The 21106-nt window shown below is 46.3% G+C and overlaps 1 protein-coding gene across 1 annotated transcript in view; it reads left to right on the top strand.

The window, feature by feature from the left end:
- The window catches only part of LOC126095334 (ras-specific guanine nucleotide-releasing factor 2-like), a 1914760-nt gene that overhangs the window by 1083452 nt on the left and 810202 nt on the right, over positions 1–21106 (top strand). The window contains exon 7 of the mRNA XM_049910139.1: positions 285–478. Coding sequence (XP_049766096.1) covers positions 285–478 — 194 coding nt within the window. The remainder of the gene's footprint in view (positions 1–284; positions 479–21106) is intronic.

The raw sequence follows: 21106 nt of genomic DNA, 5'->3' as shown, positions 1-21106 counted from the left end.
CCTAGTTACCAGTCTAACAACCTTGGAGAATACATACATGTATCTGTGTTATTCCAAAGAATAAACGTACTAGAAAATACTTTGGCGTCGACGAGCTGTCGGCGCGTATATTACTAGAAAATCAGATCAGATACTTTTCCAAAGTGAATGAATGTGGATGGTTTGATTGGCAATGATTAACTGGTGCGTGGTAGAGGGTATTTTCTGTGGGGACATTACAAGTGTCAGGACGTAATGAAAAGGGTAAGTTTAATATGATAGCAAGCTGTTTGTGTGTTGCGCAGGCGACCTGTTCGACATGCTGCTGCCGATGCTGAGCATCTACCAGGAGTACGTGCGCAACCACCACTACAGCCTGCAGGTGCTGACGGAGTGCAAGCAGTCGGCGCCGTTCGCGCAGCTGCTGGCGCGCCTCGAGAACAAGCCGGCGTGCCAGGGTCGCTCGCTCGAGACCTTCCTCACCTACCCCATGCACCAGGTGAGCGGCGGCGCACGCTGTACGTCGTGTAATCAGGGCAGCGGCTCACAAAGTACACCCAGCCACACTGACTGAAATGAAGCATCACACGGGTAATACTTATCAGACAATGTACCACCAACACAGCAAGAGGACTGAACAATGCCATCACCACCAATACAACACATTATCGTGGCCAATACAGTGTATGGCTTTCGAGCGCACCTTATACCATTCTTCTTGCAAAATACGTGGTGCATTCAAGTTCTAAGGCCTCCGATTTTTTTTCTCCAGACTGGAAAGAGATAGAAACATGCGCAGTGTTTTAAAATGAGGCCGCGTTCATTGTCAATACGTCCCAGAGATGGCAGCACCGTACGGCAGATGGAATTTTACCGCCAGCGGCGAGAATGAGAACTGTTTTAAATACTTAAAATGGCGACGTTTTCCTTACTTGAACAGCGTGCCATCATTCGTTTTCTGAATTTGCGTGGTGTGAAACCAATTGAAATTCATCGACAGTTGAAGGAGACATGTGGTGATCGAGTTATGGATGTATTGAAAGTGCGTTCGTCGGTGCGACAGTTTAATGAAGGCAGAACATCGTGTGACAACAAACCGAAACAACCTCGGGCTTGCACAAGCCGGTCTGACGACATGATCGAGAAAGTGGAGAGAATTGTTTTGGGGGATCGCCGAATGACTGTTGAACAGATCGCCTCCAGAGTTGGAGTTGGCATTTCTGTGGGTTCTGTGCACACAATCCTGCATGACGACCTGAAAATGCGAAAAGTGTCATCCAGGTGGGTGCCACGAATGCTGACGGACGACCACATGGCTGCCCGTGTGGCATGTTGCCGAGCAATGTTGACGCGCAACGACAGCATGAATGGGACTTTCTTTTCGTCGGTTGTGACAACGGATGACACGTGGATGCCATTTTTCAATCCAGAAACAAAGCGCCAGTCAGCTCAATGGAAGCACACAGATTCAATGCCACCAAAAAAATTTCGGGTAACCGCCAGTGCTGAAAAAATGATGGTGTCCATGTTCTGGGTCAGCGAGGGCGTAATCCTTACCCATTGCGTTCCAAAGGGCACTACGGTAACAGGTGCATCCTACGAAAATGTTTTGAAGAACAAATTCCTTCCTGCACTGCAACAAAAACGTCCGGGAAGTGCTGTGCGTGTGCTGTTTCACCAAGACAACGCACCCGCACATCGAGCTAACGTTACGCAACAGTTTCTTCGTGATAACAACTTTGAAGTGATTCCTCATGCTCGCTACTTACCTGACCTGGCTCCTAGTGACTTTTGGCTTTTTCCGACAATGAAAGAGACTCTCCGTGGCCGCACATTCACCAGCCGTGCTGCTATTGCCTCAGCGATTTTCCAGTGGTCAAAACAGACTCCTAAAGAAGCCTTCGCCGCTACCATGGAATCATGGCCTCTGCGTTGTGAATAATGTGTACGTCTGCAGGGCGATTACGTCGAGAAGTAACGCCAGTTTCATCGATTTCGGGTGAGTAGTTAATTAGAAAAAAACATCGGAGGGCTTAGAAATTGAATGCACCTCGTAGTGGCAAGCTGAGATAACGATGATTTAGGCGGACAGCGTTCGTGCACACTTTTCTCCAAAGTAGACCAGAAAGGCTCAATAATACTGAAGTCTCGCGACTGTAGTGGCCTGGGTGTGGTGTGCGTGCTGTAAGACCTTCAGTACACACACCATCAGATTATTAGACTTGTCGCTCTAACGAAGTAGGCGAGTGTCAGCTATATGTCTCATGATCTTATAGTGGCGTGTTTATCTCCTGCCGTTAGGTCAGACGATAGAAATGCCATTGGCACGCTTAGAGTAGCAGATTGATGGTGACCATCTTTAAACAGAACTTGATTAATTTTCACACACATTTATTAAAATAATAACAAGTATAAAAATTACTTAACTTGGTTCTGGATGCTATTTGCAATTGACTATCTGAAGTCCCTTTGGTATTGGTGCGTTAATCTTATTCTCAGATATATCTCTGATACTTGACAAAAGTGTCTATACATTTATCTTCATGGCTATGTACAGGAATATGGTAATCTTATTAGGCGCAGACTGAAACTTGACTATAGACTGGTACAGACAATTGTAGAACTCGTACAAATGCAGACTGGTACAGACTGCTACCGACTAATGCAGACTGACTAATCGGAGGTCTGTACACTTGTTATAATACCTCACGCGTTCACGTATCACTGCGCGAGTGTGATCCATGAGGAGAAAAGGTTCTACGTTAGCAGCAGTCTCATTAGCTGCGTTACATATTAATACGCGGATCGGCGGAAGCAGAATTTGGTCCGTCTCTATGGCAGCGCCATCTCGTAGTGCGGAGACGGCGAGCTCTGCGCCTGCGCTGTTGTGCTTAGCGACGCGCGCTCTAGTGGGAAAGTTGTGTACGCGCTGACTACCCGGAACTATGTACAAAACACAGGGGAAATGCAATAACTCATCCTCATGCTCACGAAACCAGGTCCCTGTCGTCCTAGAACATGGCATCACCATTGGGAAACAAACATTATACTGAAGGATGTACCTGATCAGTACAAAAAGTTCACACAATCTTTGTCAGTAGGCCTAATGCGACTTTGCAGAATGCCCATATGTCCCATAAAATACCATGACCCGCTGGTCAGATCATCACTGAACCCCCATCATGATTCAATCTCGGGAAGTAAACTCGGCCGTAATGTGGAAGTAGTGTGAAACAGGACTCATCTGATCAGATAACTTTATTCCATTGCTCCATAGTTCACGAATGCCAGCTCGTCCTGCAGCTCCCTGACAATGGAGATCCCTTTGTGTTGTTTTGGTGCTGACAGGGTTTGCGAGTGCGATGTTCGGTTCTGCAGTGCCCTTTGCTGCTGCTATCCTCTTGTTTTTCGTCACACTCCTCTTCGATGAGCATCTGTCACGATCGCTCAATACACACTTTGGTGCGCATTGTGATTTAATGGATAATGTATTTTCGATTTCCCTATACGTGACGTAAATGTTCAGTATAGTGCCTCTCGAAACATCAAATACTTCGGCTACCTTCGTTGCGGCATTACAAAATTTAGTTTACGTCAGGTGAAAGAGGTATTCGTCGACAGGGTGATGAGGGTGACTTTAGCCCTGCGCTCTGAAGATGGTAACTGTGGCCGCTCCTGATAACTGTGGGTAAGCACTCTGGCTGAAGAAGGTAATGGAGAGGTCGTTATATGGAGAGAAACTAATAGTTGGCCTTGAGACCTATCCATGTTCATTTGAAACGGAATTCAAAAATATTTCTGTTTACTGATGACACCAGCTTGATAGTGAAGGATCTTGTGTGTAATATTGAAACAGTAACAAATAATGTAGTTCATGAAATAAGTTCGTGGCTTGTGGAAAATAATTTGATGCTAAATCACAGTAAGACTCAGTTTTTACAGTTTCTAACTCAATTCAACAAGAACCGATATTTTGATCAGACAGAATGGGCATATTATAAGCGAGACGGAACAGTTCAAATTCCTAGGCGTTCGGATAGATAGTAAGCTGTTGTGGAAAGCCCATGTCCAGGATCTTGTTCAGAAGCTAAATGCTGCTTTATTTACCATTAGAACAGTATCTGAAATAAGTGACACTTCAACACGAAAAGTAGTCTACTTCGCATATTTTCATACGCTTATGTCGTATGGTATTATTTTTTGGGGTAATTCTTCTGATTCAAAAAGGATATTTTTGGCTCAAAAACGGGCTGTTCGAGCTATATGTGGTGTAAGTTCGAGAACCTCTTGTTGACCCCTATTCAAAAATCTGGGAATTCTGACATTGCCCTCACAGTATATATTTTCTTTAATGTCGTTTGTTGTTAGCAATATTAGCCTATTCCCAAGAGTTAGCAGCTTTCACTCAGTTAATACTAGGCCGAAATCAAATCTGCATGTAGAATGCACTTCCTTGACCCTTGTGCAGAAAGGAGTGCAGTATTCTGCTGCATCCATTTTCAATAAGCTACCACAAGAACTCAAAAATCTTAGCAGTAGCCCAAACTCTTTTAAGTCTAAACTGAAGAGTTTCCTCATGGCTCACTCCTTCTATTCTGTCGAGGAGCTCCTGGAAGAGCTAAAAAATTAAGCAAATTCAAGTGTTACATTGTTGATTGTCTTCATTTAAACTTACGACTTGTCACCTGAATATGTTTTTTTTATATTTCATTTTATCTGTTTCTAATATCGTGTTATAATTTCATGTATTGACTCGTTCCATGACCATGGAGACTTCTCCTTAATTTGGTCCCACGGAACAATAAATAAATAAATAAAAAAAATAAATAAACCAGCCCCCACTAATAATGTAGGGTACCAAGACACGAACACCAACAACTTGCTCATATCCGAATTCACCTAGGCCCGAAGTAATGCACTCATAACTAAGTAGAAGACTGTTCTCATCATGCCTGACATTTGCAACGTATTGGGGACATTGCAGAGGCGGCACACTTCAAGTCATCAGTGGCACTTCTTCCAGCAGAGGAGGCAAAGTCGCGCGATAGTTCCGGCCTGTTAGGCGACCTGGAAGCAAGACTGGTCTCAAAATACGGTCTCCAATTATCCCGACCGCACGTTATGGCTGCAACGACGCTGGTGATTCGCTGTCACCATACCATGGGGGTTCAGCATACTATCCCACTGATGACTGTTATGAAACTTGAAGGTACCACTCCGCGTAGCAGTGGCCTCATTTGTGAATAGGATGGATGACACAAATCCCGGAATAGTGGTTGCCTGCTGAAGAAACCAGTGACAAAAATGCTCCAGATCTGCTCATATCCGAATTCACCTAGGCCCGAAGTAATGCACTCATAACTAAGTAGAAGACTGTTCGCATCACGCCTGACATTTGTAACGTATTGGGGACATTGCAGAGGCGGCCCACTTCGAGTCATCAGTGGCACTTCTTCCAGCAGAGGAGGCAAAGTCGTGCGATAGTTCCGGCCTGTTAGGCGACCTGGAAGGAAGACTGGTCTCAAAATACGGTCTCCAATTACTTCGGCCCACACATTTTGGCTGCAACGACGCTGGTGATTCGCTGTCACCATACCATGGGGGTTCAGCATACTACCCCACTGATGACTGTTATGAAACTTGAAGGTACCACTCCGCGTAGCAGTGGCCTCATTTGTGAATAGTATGGATGACACAAATCCCGGAATAGTGGTTGCCTGTTGAAGAAATCAGTGACAAAAATGCTCCAGATCTGGGAAGTCTGTCGCTAGTAAGCCCTTCACACGCTGTAAGCGATAAGTGTAGTAACAACTGTCATGGAGAATGTTCCACGCGGTCGTCTGGCTTACAATGTACTGGCGGGCCAACTGCCTGGTAGTGATACGGCGGTCGGCTTCCACAGTTTTAATCACACTTTCCTCCAAATATGGTGTCCGGACATTGCGGGTACGTCCTTTACGATTTCCTGCTTGCTTAAACGACCCTGTCTCAGACATACGGTGAAACTGTTGCAAACATTGAACGTTGTGGTTGTTGTCGACGGGGATAGGTCTCCTGACACAACCTTGCTGCCCATTGCCATTTGTCTTCCCGTAAGTAAACACCATGTCGGCAAACTCTCGATTCGAACACGGAACCATTGTGTATATGGCTGTATCACATTCACTACAAGGTGAGTCGGCAAAAGGAGTGAATCGGACACAACATTAGGAGGCACTATGGCAGGAGGAGAAGGGGCTAGGGCATGACTTACGAGGAACAGTACCACCGTCTAGGAGGAAACCATGCATAATGTAACTGTGGCTGCATGGTACAGTGGCGAGAATTAGACCGCAGTCTCTGTAACAAAGTATGATTGAATAAACGGTCTCTAGCATGGAAACTATGCATTTCCGGACATAAGTTCATTTGCGTATCTTCTCATCGACCAGTGTCTCAGGTTTGTACACGGTGGAACAAATCACTCTGTAGGAACAGGATGGTGGAGAAGAAAATCTTCCCGATTTGTTTATTTTCATTATTTGAAATATGATTTCAGTTAACAACAGGAAGAGCTGTGAGAGCTTCAGCGAGTTAAACAAGCTAGGAGCTTACTGTGCGCAAGCTGGATGGATTCATTTGTATACTGCTATTAATGTTAAGATGTCCGCCCCAGTAGCTGAGTGGTCAGCGTGACGGATTGCCGTCCTCCGGGCCCGGGTTCGATTCCCGGCTGGGTCGGAGATTTTCTCCGCTCAGGGACTGGGTGTTGTGTTGTGTTCATCATCATTTCATCCCCATCCGGCGTGCAGGTCGCCCAATGTGGCGCCGAATGTAATAAGACCTGGGCCAAGGCGGCCGGACCTGCCCCGCGAGGGGCCTCCCGGCCAATGACGCCAACCGCTCATTTCCATTTCCAATGTTAAGATGCCACATTTGTCACTTGTTCTCTAGTTGATGTGAGGGTTTTCTGTAAACTGTTGTAATATTCACGGTGGGGAAGATACTTTATAAAGCAGTGCTTTTAGAGGCGAAAGTTCGCAGGTGATACAAAAGCCGATCACGCTATATCTACAGATCTGACCGGTGAAAATGAATAGATCACAAACTAATTCAGGGGTCGTTTTGAACTCACGGAATCAAATAGTAGGTGGTTTACCTAGGCGAGGGCAGATTAGGGTATACATGGACGCAGGGCTCGGTAATTATGTTCTGTAATATACAATTTTCGTAAGAAAAATGAGATCCAAACGGAATTACCAAATTTATTTCGAATTCGGAAAGACAACAAAGTATTCTTGTAATTATGCGTGTGGGATCATAATTTATGGCAAATCCTCTATAGAAGTTGGGGGTCAGTGGAGCAGTGGGAATGTATGAGGTGCATATTAGTTTGAGAACCTGTAATTCTTGTTTATCATCTCCAAAATAAGGAATCTGTCTGCTACGAAGAAATTAAATCGTCTACAGGAAGGAGTAGGCATAGGGCATACTGCTGTGAGGTATTTACATTCTAGCATCGTCTGTACATCTACGGCGTCGCTTCGTACCATAGATGTTGCTGCGGATCGCCGTGTATAAACACCACTCTAGACTACTTTAATTTCTTTTTATTTAAAGACTTGCTGTCATTGAGCCCATCAATAAAAAAACATCACTAATTATTTTCCTATTTAAAGTTGACTTAGCAGTCGATTCTAAAAATTAACCCTCGATAATCCTCGATGAATATTCTTATCATTTACAGACAAAAACAGAAATAAAATAATGGCACCTGCCTGTACGAAGAGGAAGGCCATCCAGCTCATTTCCCTTGCTCTTAACGTCTAATGTTTCTGTTGAGTTACAAACACTGCTAACAATTTCCCTATTTCATGTATTTTACAATCTGCGAGTTGCTTCTGCTGTGTCTTTGAACTGTAATCTGAACTCCTGGATAGCTAGCCGTCTCACGCAACTCGTCGGCTGTCGGAATGGACACACATTAAAAAAGTTTTGCATCACCTCGGTTCCGAGAGTTCCGGAACATGTACAGAAAATTGGAATATAGATCAACATAAGCACCATTACCGCCCTTTTTATTGCTCATGAGAACCATACATTGCATGTTGTACCACCATACAGGCAGACCTTCACAACTGGTGGTCCAGACTGCTGTACACACCGGTACCTCTAATACCCAGTAGCACGTCCTCTTGCATCGATGTGTGCCTGTATTCATCGTGGCATACCATCCACAAGTTTATCAAGGCACTGCTGGTCCAGATTGTCCCACTCCTGAACGGTGATTCGACGTAGATCCCTCAGAGTGGTTGGTGGGTCACGTCGTCCATAAACAGCCGTTTTCAATGTATCCGAGGCATATTCGAAAGGGTTCGTGTCTCGAGAACATGCTGGCCACTCTAGTCGAGGGATGCCGTTATCCTGAAGGAAGTCATTCACAAGATGTGCACGATGGGGCGCGCGAATTGTCGTCCATGAAGACGAATGCCTCGCCAATATGCTGCCGATATGGTTGCACAATCGGTTGGAGGATGGCAGTCACGTATCGTACAGCCGTTACGGCGCCTTCCATGACCACCAGCGGCGTACGTCGGCCCCACAAAATGTCACCCCAAAACATCAGGGAACCTCCACCTTGCTGCACTCGCTGGACAGTGTATATAAGGCTTTCAGCCTGACCGGGTTGCCTCCAAACACGTCTCCGATGACTGTCTAGTTGAAGGCACATGCGACACTCATCGGTGTAGAGAACGTGATGCGAATCCTGAGCGGTCCACTCGGCATGTTACTGGGCCCATCTGTGCCGCGCTGCATGGTGTCGTGGTTGCAAAGATGGACGTCGACGTGGACGTCGGGAGTGAAGTTGCGCTTCACGCAGCCTATTGCGCACAGTTTGAGCCGTAACACGACGTCCTGTGGCTGCACGAAAAGCGTTATTCAACATGGTGGTCTCGTTGTCATGTTTCCTCCGATCCAAAATCCATAGCATCCATAGGTACCCGTCATCCACGGCGGTAGGAGCCCTTGGGCGGCCGGAGCGAGGCATGTCATCGACAATTCCTTCATGTCCGGACAACATCGCTTTGGTTCACTCCGAGACGCCCGGACACTTCCCTTGTTGAGAGCCCTTCCTGGCACAAAGTAACAATGCGGACGCGATCGAACCGCGGTATTCACCGTCTAGGCATGGTTGAACTAGAGACAACACAAGCCGTATACCTCCTTCCTGGTGGAATGACTGGAACTGATCGGCTGTCGGACCCTTTCCGTCTAATAGGAGCTGCTCATCCGTGGTTGTTGAAATCTTTGGGCGGGTTTAGTGACATCTCTGCACAGTCAAAGGGACTGTGTCTGTGGTACTATATCCACAGTCAACGTCTATCTTCAGGAGTTCTGGGAACCAGGGTGATGCAAAACTTTTTTTGGTGTGTTTATTACTTCCTGATATGAGGATGATTGGGACATGGCAACATTTCAGAGTAAGTCTTGCAACTCTGCGATTGTCTTGATACTTCATTCGGGTGACACAGAATCAGCCTGCTAAATTCACTTGAAACTGTCTTCGTATTTCATTGAAACATTGTGAACAGTTTTCACCTATGGAGTGCCACCTAACTATCAAATATATGTTTTTAGTCCAGGAAGATCATTCCACGCAGAAACTACAACTTATTTTGTCTTCATTTCGAATTACCTCTCTTGGCTATCACTAGCACGATGAGGGAGCAGGCAGTGCTGCGATAGGTCGGTAGGTCAGTGAAAACTATGTCGAAGACTTTATTGGTAACAGGTCCTAATCTCGCAAGAGGCGAAAAGCGGTACGGTTTGCTGGAAGTGGCAAATAATCACGTTAAAATCGTTCTGTATGTTTCTTCGATAACACTCACCCCGTACAGGGTACAGATGGAGCTTTCTGACTTCGCGCCGACCGGTGTGGCTGTGCGGTTCTAAGCGCTTCTGTTTGGAACCGCGTGACCGCTACGGTCGCAGGTTCGAATCCTGCCTCGGGCATGGATGTGTGTGATGTCCTTAGGTTAGTTAGGTTTAAGTAGTTCTAAGTTCTAGGGGACTGATGACCACAGAAGTTAAGTCCCATAGTGCTCAGAGCCATTTGAACCATTTTTTTCCTGACTTCGCCCTTCTATTAAATCCAAAATCACCGCAAACCTATGCGCCAACCTCCTTTTTACTGGTAAATTTTACCCGCAGTGGTAGATTACGTCATAGGCTGCGCGATTACTGGTTACTACATTGTCACTGCACGGTGTACACAAACATTTCACACTGAAGAACAAATTGCAATAATACGTAATTTTATGTTTGCCGATATGAGTCCGCAAACGCCCGCTGTGGATCTTGGGCACAAGGTGCCATCCGTCGCGATCACCTGTGCTGGCGGCAGGCGGGCGTAGGCCGGTGGAGAGGAAACTGTTCTGATCAGGGCAGACAGCCACCAGCTCTTCGCGAAACGTTTTCTCTAGGTTTTGCTGTTACCGTCGTGTTACGAAATGTGCGACTTTATTTACGAGCTTCCAACAAATTCATACTGTCAGTAGACCGACGAGTTGTAGTTTACTAAATTACGGAAGAATCGAGTTCAGTAAATCTGCTTTTCTTTTGCACTGCGCATCGTTTACCGAGAGTAGCCCAAGCGGAAGCAACACTACCTGTGGGAACTTCCGCCTCTTACAGCGTTGGCAGTGTGTGTAGACGGCCGTTACGTGCTTTTGTTTTGGTGCTTCAAAATCAAATACACTCCTGGAAATGGAAAAAAGAACACATTGACACCGGTGTGTCAGACCCACCATACTTGCTCCGGACACTGCGAGAGGGCTGTGCAAGCAATGATCACACGCACGGCACAGCGGACACACCAGGAACCGCGGTGATGGCCGTCGTATGGCGCTAGCTGCGCAGCATTTGTGCACAGCCGCCGTCAGTGTCAGCCAGTTTGCCGTGGCATACGGAGCTCCATCGCAGTCTTTAACACTGGTAGCATGCCGCGACAGCGTGGACGTGAACCGTATGTGCAGTTGACGGACTTTGAGCGAGGGCGTATAGTGGGCATGCGGGAGGCCGGGTGGACGTACCGCCGAATTGCTCAACACGTGGGGCGTGAGGTCTCCACAGTACATCGATGTTGTCGCCAGTGGTCGGCGGAAGGTGCACGTGCCCGTCGACCTGGGACCGGACCGCAGCGACGCACGGATCCACGCCAAGACCGTAGGATCCTACGCAGTGCCGTAGGGGACCGCACCGCCACTTCCCAGCAAATTAGGGACACTGTTGCTCCTGCGGTATCGGCGAGGACCATTCGCAACCGTCTCCATGAAGCTGGGCTACGGTCCCGCACACCGTTAGGCCGTCTTCCGCTCACGCCCCAACATCGTGCAGTCCGCCTCCAGTGGTGTCGCGACAGGCGTGAATGGAGGGACGAATGGAGACGTGTCGTCTTCAGCGATGAGAGTCGCTTCTGCCTTGGTGCCAATGATGGTCGTATGCGTGTTTGGCGCCGTGCAGGTGAGCGCCACAATCAGGACTGCATACGACCGAGGCACACAGGGCCAACACCCGGCATCATGGTGTGGGGAGCGATCTCCTACACTGGCCGTACACCACTGGTGATCGTCGAGGGGACACTGAATAGTGCACGGTACATCCAAACCGTCATCGAACCCATCGTTCTACCATTCCTAGACCGGCAAGGGAACTTGCTGTTCCAACAGGACAATGCACGTCCGCATGTATCCCGTGCCACCCAACGTGCTCTAGAGGTAAGTCAACTACCCTGGCCAGCAAGATCTCCGGATCTGTCCCCCATTGAGCACGTTTGGGACTGGATGAAGCGTCGCCTCACGCGGTCTGCACGTCCAGCACGAAAGCTGGTCCAACTGAGGCGCCAGGTGGAAATGGCATGGCAAGCCGTTCCATAGGACTACATCCAGCATCTCTACGATCGTCTCCATCGGAGAATAGCAGCCTGCATTGCTGCGAAAGGTGGATACACTGTACTAGTGCCGACATTGTGCATGCTCTGTTGCCTGTGTCTATGTGCCTGTGGTTCTGTCAGTGTGATCATGTGATGTATCTGACCCCAGGAATGTGTCAATAAAGTTTCCCCTTCCTGGGACAATGAATTCACGGTGTTCTTATTTTAATTTCCAGGAGTGTAGTTCACTGCAGGGAATCAGAAAGCCACAATTGTCACCAAGTGTGGCGCACCTGTGCTACGACAAAATTATTGTTCAGCTGAACGAGCTGTTTGGTGGTCCGGCGGGCTGCCACTGTGTTGGTATACGTAGGGTTAGAGCTGCGACCCCACTGGAGGCGTTGGTTTTTAATAGCCACTACTACCCCTATTTACCTCTGTTTATGCCAAACGAAAAACACGCAATTCCATTGTGGTTCCAAATTCATACTAAACGCGATGTGCTTTCGCTACTGACTACAGATGTGGCAGGGCCACGACAGAAGCGTGGTCGGCAGCATGTAGAAACACTGTCACTTTCCTTACTCCAGTATTTTTAATCTAGTTAAAGAAAGAATCCCCATGTATGCCTACAGGGCACTTATTCTACCTGTTATTTCAGCTTGAGATGTTGAATACAGTAGTTCTGGTTACACGGGATTTGATCCCTTTGCGATCACAGAGCGCCATCATTTCATTGCTTGCAAAAGGTTCCAAACTCCTCAAATTCTGCACGTAAGGGGCGGGTCAGGAATCGAATACTGGTTCTAAACAAAAATGTTCACAATGTCCTTTCAGACTTTCAAATGTAACTGTTGGTGGAAATTTGTTTTGATTTTTAACGTCTCTCTATTCACTTTCAGTAACGTTATGTGTCGGTTTCGACTCCTGGAGAGACACATAACTTTTCGTCACACCACTCCTAGTAAAAAAGAATTCGGTAGTTAAAGTGTCTTTTTGTGTAGTTAGCAAGGACATTTGCGTGGTTCGATTCCCAGTCACCACTGTAGTCTTCGTGAGGTCATTTCCAGTTCAACATGCACACATCTCGCTTCTGGTGAAAGAAACCTATACTCATTGTCCATTCGTGACTCGAAAACAAAGGCGATTGGTGGTGGGTTCGAATCTCTGGAAGGCAGATATCATTCATTTTCCTCGTACTGCAGTTTCAAGCATATCTTGACAGACGACAAAATTCGATATATGCCCTCTGTCTGTAGTTACATAACAATCTGATTAGCTGCTCTGTCTGAATCGCCACCCAACATACACATGTCATTTCTGGTTTGTATCTTTATTTTTAATGTCATTGTGTTAGATAACATGTACGATATGTGGTTTTTGAACTGCACGTAGGTCAAGGTGCCACCACGAATACAATGAAATTTACTAGTGATATGTTGTTGACGGTGAGGTTTCGATAGAGCGCTTGAAGTTGTTAATCGTGGTTTTGTTAAGTGGTCAGGTCATTAATCAGTTTACGCAAAAGCACTTACCAAGTGAGCGACGTTTAATAGATGATTGGAAAATCTTGTAGAGAACAAGGATAATAGAACGACTGAGATGTTAGTGTTATAGTCATTATTTCTGTCAGGTATTAATGAGAGTAGTAACACTTTGTAGATGTAACTGCTTGTAATAAGTTGAGTTTACAAGCGTGTTGGACTGTGTCAGGCTTTCCCTAATATTTTAGTGGTCACTTATGGTAACCGTTGTCTATAGTCAAATGGCTGTACCGGAACGAGATTAAAAGACTTGCAAGACAGTTACGTTATGTGGGCTGCTCGCAAGTCACCCGAATGGTAATTCACGTCCTTCGGAAGCTTTCGAGCATGATAGTACATGTAGACCAAAACTACCAACTCTCTGAACAAATTGTCAAGGCCAAACTCCATATATACAACACCCTCATCCACCTCATCCCTACTTTTACAAATACGGCATAGACTTCCTCTCCTCCTGCGTTTTCCACTCCCTTCACATTTTTGTAATCTGCCTCGACTTCCGCCACTACCTTCTCTTAGCCTTATGCTGTTCCAGGTCATTACGGCATTTCGATTTCTTGAGCTGACGTCTCTGGTGGCATTCCGTCTCTCGCAAACTCTAAGCGCCAAAACCTTTGCATACCCCTCCCTTACAAATACTAGGCCGCTGACGTACTTACATACTACCTCCATTTCTTCTCCTAACACACTTGATATCCGAGCACAGTGTTAACTAACTCTCTGCCACAGACCAAATGACAGTCCCACAGACTCTGCAACTATAATGTGCTCCGCGTTCTCCATCCCAAATGCAGACTGCTACCCAGCTAAGCTTCTGCCACTTCCTACATACCGTGACACTTTTCTGAATAACTATCCACGCTTTTTGTCATTTTAAGACGGATCGCGAGCTGTATACCTACATCTATTCGATTGATTCACAGGAAATTGTTTCGTAAAGTATAACCCAACATTTTACCTAGTTTATAGTCGGTTCCTTTGTAAAACAGACACATTTGGTGAGAACACATGACTGAAAATTCTATTCATACTAATCATTTTATTTACGTATACTTACTACATCAAATCTCACTGTACAATACACAGTCTCGCTTCCGATTCTATTTTAGACATTGTGCCTAACACTACGAAAACTTATTTGTAGTCATAGTGGCGCGATAGATTCTGTGGGGGGAGGGGGAATAGCAGCTTCCGTCTGCTGCCCCCCCCCCCCCCCTCGCCCAACGAGTGTTGCATGAGAGAGTGACGCTCGTCTTTATTGCGATGCGTTTCTTGGGACTCCCTCTTGAAGTACTTTAGGTATTACAATCGAAGCACGGGGTCAACATAGCAAGACTATAATAAAAAGTTTTACTTAAAAGATTACAGTTCAATTACTATTAATTCTTAAAACATCGATAACTCTCGTAATACTTTGCTTAGACAGAATCTAATTTCAGTTTCGTAATCCTCTTCAAATGGAATCGTCTGATACTCATCACAATAAGTCTTTTTTTTTTCTTCGTCAGTTTTCTAATAATTATTGTTTTTGTACGCTTTAAGCCCTTCCGATTCCATTTTAGCATTCGAATAGAATGTGCGGGGGACTCCGAATGTATATGAATACGCTGAACTATCCATACGATTAACCATTAGCATAACTTAGTTAAATGAGACTTAATTTAAATCAGATGGCACCAATAAAGCAGTTGATGCCCTAGCAGTGTCACGCACTGGTCACCATGTTAGAAGCAGGCCCATCCGCCGGAGGTAACTCTTCACACAGTATCTGCGGGTGCAGCAGGCGGATGCTTGGACAGCTACAGGACAAAGTAATTTCAAATTGACGCCGTACTGTTTCTGCCTAATGTTAAGACGACAACACTGTTGCCGCGGCATGTTTCATAGTACACTACTGGCCATTAAAATTGCTACACCACGAAGATGACTTGCTACAGACGCGAAATTTAACCGACAGGAAGAAGATGCTGTGATATGCAAATGATTAGCTTTTCGGAGCATTCACACAAGGTTGGCGTCGGTGGCGACATCTACAACGTGCTGACATTACGAAAGTTTCCAACCGATTTCTAATACACAAACAGCAGTTGACCGGCGCTGCTGGTGAAATGTTGTTGTGATGCCTCGTGTAAGGAGGAGAAATGCGTACCATCACGTTTCCAACTTTGATAAAGGTCGGATTGTAGCCTTGCGCGACTGCGGTTTATCGTATCGCGACATTGCTGCTCGCATTGGTCGAGATCCAATGACTGTTAGCAGAATATGGACTCGATGAGTTCAGGAGGGTAATACGGAACGTCGTGCTGGATCCCAGCGGCCTCGTATCAATATCAGTCGAGATGACAGGCATGTTAACCGCATGGCTGTAACGGATCGTGCAACCACATCTCGCTCCCTGAGTCCAGATGGGGACGTTTGCAAGACAACAACCACCTGCACGAAGAGTTCGACGACGTTTGCAGCTGCATGGACTATCAGCTTGGAGACCATGGCTGCGGTTACCCTTGACACGGCATCACAGGCAGGAGCGCCTGCGATGGTGTACTCAACGACGAACCTGGGTGCACGAATGGCAAAACGTCATTTTTTCGGATGAATCCAGGTTCTGTTTACAGCATCATGATGGTCGCATCCGTGTTTGGCGACATCGCGGTGAACGCACATTGGCAGCGTGTATTCGTCATCGCCACACTGGCGTATCACCCGGCGTGATGGTATGCGGTGTCATTGGTTACACGTCTCGGTCACCTCTTCTTAGCATTGAAGGCACTTTGAACAGTGGAAGTTACATTTCAAATGTATTATGACCCATGGCTCTACCCTTCATTCGATCCCTGCGAAACCCTGCTTCTCAGCAGGATAATGCACGACCGCATGTTGCAGGCCCTGTACGGGCCTTTCTGGATACAGAAAGTGTTCAACTGCTGCCTTGGTCAGCACATTCTCCAGATCTCTCACCAATTGAAAACGTCTGGTCAATGGTGGCCGAGCAACTGGCGCGTCACAATACGCCAGTCACTACTCTTGATTAACTGTGGTATCGTGTTGAAGCTGCATGGGTAGCTGTACCTGTACACGCCATGCAAGCTCTGTTTGACTCAATGCCCAGGCGTATCAAGGCCGCTATTACGGCCAGAGGTGGTTGTTCTGGGTACTGATTTCTCAGGATCTATGCACCCAAACTGCGTGAAAATGTAATCACATGTCAGTTCTAGTATAATATATTTGTCCAATGAATACCCGTTTATGAACTGCATTTCTTCTTGGTGTAGCAATTTTAATTGCCAGTTTGTTGTTGTCTCTGAATCGAACTGAAATAAAGTTTTTGCTTATTACATCCAAGCTCAACTATCATTTCAAACGTTACATAAAGACATAGACTGACTACCCTGGAGTAAAATACAGCCAGCCAAGTTAAATTTTGGGATTCTTATATTGGTATCGAAGGGTGGCACTAATGTCATTTTGAATAAACATGGGCAAATGTCAAGGTTAACTAGTAGTTCCTGTCCCACATACGTTCTACATCCTAGTTCACACAACATCCTTTCCATTACGTTCTTCAACAAAATTGCTTATCCACAGTTAACACGTGCGCTCACGATCACAATGCTCAGTTCGTAGGTCTCACATCGCCTCCATCACTCAATTAATGTTATTCAATAAAAACTTAATTGCTACTGTCGTAAAACTTTCAGCACTTTTTGCAAAGCAATCTTATACAAATATGTGCAGTAACATTTATTTTTCATGTGTATGGAATTTTATAACCTTTGTCCTTTAATTTTGATAGCAACGATGTTTTTAGGCGCAGTGAGGTATTCAGAAAACGGAATATTAACTCTCATAAAGTTACCGCCTTCCCCCCACCCCGGTTCAGGAGAAGATTGTGCCGTGGAGTGAAAGACAGGGAAAGTAGACTGAAATTCATCTGTCAGTAAGATGAGCTTACGTAGTGTTTCTTTACGACACACACATTTAACTTTCTTACCAATTTACACAGTTTTAGGAGTTTGTCATATTTTGCTAATTTCGTGCCATTTATTTTTCTAATTTTATTAAAATCCAAATAATTAGAGACATGTCCTCAGTGAAAAAATAATAATTAAAAACCTAAACTGCGCTAGGCAAGGTAATCAGAAAAACTTACACAATTATTTACGCATGAGTTCAGTGGAAGTCTATGAGAAAAAAACAGGTGACGGCACTTACATTAACACAATATTCTCTAGGCAAAGTAATTAGTCGAAACTGTTAGACATTTACTAACGGCTTCAGCATGAATACAAAGTCATGACACGTATAGTACAACAGTCTCAGCGACTGTGTGTTGTGTTGAGAAATAAAGCTATAATGCAGAATAAAGCTTCATGCTGTTACTAAACCAGCCACAAATGTCATCACTTATGTTGTGTCACAAAGTTACCTCTATAATCTAAGGAAATACGCTGTTTCGCTTTTCAGTGGCTGAAGAAAACATTTGTGATATTATATCTTATACAGAATGATCCGCACGAATATGTTACGTGTGTCTTACCTTCACTTAGTCAGTTCTTCAAAGTTATCGACAGTATCAGAAAGTTCCCAAAAAATTCAAAGGCGTTTTTCCATCATCATCATCATTTAAGACTGATTATGCCTTTCAGCGTTCAGTCTGGAGCATAGTCCCCCTTATACAGTTCCTCCATGATCCCCTATTCAGTGCTAACATTGGTGCCTCTTCTGATGTTAAACCTATTACTTGAAAATCATTCTTAACCGAATCCAGGTACCTTCTTCTCGGTCTGCCCCGACTCCTCCTACCCTCTACTGCTGAATCCATGAGTCTCTTGGGTAACCTTGCTTCTCCCATGCGTGTAACATGACCCCACCATCTAAGCCTGTTCGCCCTGACTGCTACATCTATAGAGTTCATTCCCAGTTTTTCTTTGATTTCCTCATTGTGGACACCCTCCTGCCATTGTTCCCATCTACTAGTACCTGCAATCATCCTAGCTACTTTCATATCCGTAACCTCAACCTTGTTGATAAGGTAACCTGAATCCACCCAGCTTTCGCTCCCATACAACAAAGTTGGTCGAAAGATTGAACGGTGCACAGATAACTTAGTTTTGGTACTGACTTCCTTCTTGCAGAAGAGAGTAGATCGTAGCTGAGCGCTCACTGCATTAGCTTTGCTACATCTCGCTTCCAGTTCTTTCACTATGTTGCCGTCCTGTGAGAATATGAATCCTAAGTACTTGAAACCATCCACCTGTTCTAACTTTGTTCCTCCTCCGTTTATATTTCTTTCCCAGTGACATTACTTTCGTTTTGGAGATGCTAATCTTCATACCATAGTCCTTACATTTCTGATCTAGCACTGAAATATTACTTTGCAAACTTTCAATCGAATCTGCCATCACAACTAAGTCATCCGCATATGCAAGACTGCTTATTTTTTGTGTTCACATATCTTAATCTCACCCAGCCAGTCTATTGTTTTCAACATATGATCCATAAATAATATGAACAACAGTGGAGACAGGTTGCAGCCTTGTCTTACTCCTGAAACTACTCTGAACCATGAACTCAATTTACCGTCAACTCTAACTGCTGCCTGACTATCCATGTAAAGACCTTTAATTGCTTGCAAAAGTTTGCCTCCTATTCCATAAGGTTTTCCATCTGAAATCAAAATGGGTTTGTGATCAGCTCAGTTTTAATCCGCGTACTTGTAGCTTCCTTTTCTTATGGCAGCACTTTGGGAGAACGCAACGCAGTTGAGCTATATGTTGAAGGGCACAGTATTTCAGAATAGAAAGGGGGAGCTCGCTGTCGTCTCAGAGTAACGCCTCAGTTACGGTTTGCCCACTTTCACGGTACCCTTACTCTTCCCTGGAAAGTTGCATCCTGCCACCCTGTCCCCTATAGGAGAGAAGTTAACGACAGGTGAAGAACAAAAGGTCTGTTGTCGGCAGCTTCTATGGAGTCGTTTGTGCTGTGAAAATGGCCGCGCACTGGAATAGAGCTCAGGCAAACGTCACGATTGTATACCATGAACGGACGAATGGTAAGGTGAGGGTGGCTACACAAATACACTCCTGGAAATGGTAAAAAGAACACATTGACACCGGTGTGACAGACCCACCATACTTGCTCCGGACACTGCGAGAGGGCTGTACAAGCAATGATCACACGCACGGCACAGCGGACACACCAGGAATCGCGGTGTTGGCCGTCGAATGGCGCTAGCTGCGCAGCATTTGTGCACCGCCGCCGTCAGTGTCAGCCAATTTGCCGTGGCATACGGAGCTCCATCGCAGTCTTTAACACTGGTAGCATGCCGCGACAGCGTGGACGTGAACCGTATGTGCAGTTGACGGACTTTGAGCGAGGGCGTATAGTGGGAATGCGGGAGGCCGGGTGGACGTACCGCCGAATTGCTCAACACGTGGGGCGTGAGGTCTCCACAGTACATCGATGTTGTCGCCAGTGGTCGGCGGAAGGTGCACGTGCCCGTCGACCTGGGACCGGACCGCAGCGACGCACGGATCCACGCCAAGACCGTAGGATCCTACGCAGTGCCGTAGGGGACCGCACCGCCACTTCCCAGCAAATTAGGGACACTGTTGCTCCTGGGGTATCGGCGAGGACCATTCGCAACCGTCTCCATGAAGCTGGGCTACGGTCCTGCACACCGTTAGGCCGTCTTCCGCTCACGCCCCAACATCGTGCAGCCCGCCTCCAGTGGTGTCGCGACAGGCGTGAATGGAGGGACGAATGGAGACGTGTCGTCTTCAGCGATGAGAGTCGCTTCTGCCTTGGTGCCAATGATGGTCGTATGTGTGTTTGGCGCCGTGCAGGTGAGCGCCACAATCAGGACTGCATACGACCGAGGCACACAGGGCCAACACCCGGCATCATGGTGTAGGGAGCGATCTCCTACACTGGCCGTACACCACTGGTGATTGTCGAGGGGACACTGAATAGTGCACGGTACATCCAAACCGTCATCGAAACCATCGTTCTACCATTCCTAGACCGGCAAGGGAACTTGCTGTTCCAACAGGACAATGCACGTCCGCATGTATCCCGTGCCACCCAACGTGCTCTAGAAGGTGTAAGTCAACTACCCTGGCCAGCAAGATCTCCGGATCTGTCCCCCGTTGAGCATGTTTGGGACTGGATGAAGCGTCGTCTCACGCGGTCTGCACGTCCAGCACGAACGCTGGTCCAACTGAGGCGCCAGGTGGAAATCGCATGGCAAGCCGTTCCACAGGACTACATCCAGCATCTCTACGATCGTCTCCATGGGCGAATAGCAGCCTGCATTGCTGCGAAAGGTGGATATACACTGTACTAGTGCCGACATTGTGCATGCTCTGTTGCCTGTGGCTATGTGCCTGTGGTTCTGTCAGTGTGAGCATGTGATGTATCTGACCCCAGGAATGTGTCAATAAAGTTTCCCCTTCCTGGGACAATGAATTCACGGTGTTCTTATTTCAATTTCCAGGAGTGTATGAAGCTACTGAAAGTCTTCACTGCTGTTACCCAATTCTGATATCGCTATTCCTATGATTCCTCTTCGCACGGCTATTCTCTGGCGCTCTACTATTTCGGCTACTGTTACTAATTATGATTTGGCTCGCAAAGTGCTAAGTTGACTATAGTTCGCCGGCCGCGGTGGCCG

Source organism: Schistocerca cancellata, chromosome 8 (genome assembly GCF_023864275.1).
Source record: "Schistocerca cancellata isolate TAMUIC-IGC-003103 chromosome 8, iqSchCanc2.1, whole genome shotgun sequence".
NCBI lineage: Eukaryota > Metazoa > Arthropoda > Insecta > Orthoptera > Acrididae > Schistocerca > Schistocerca cancellata.
The sequence above is the reverse complement of the archived record's forward strand: the minus strand, read 5'-3'. Positions and strand labels throughout refer to the sequence as shown.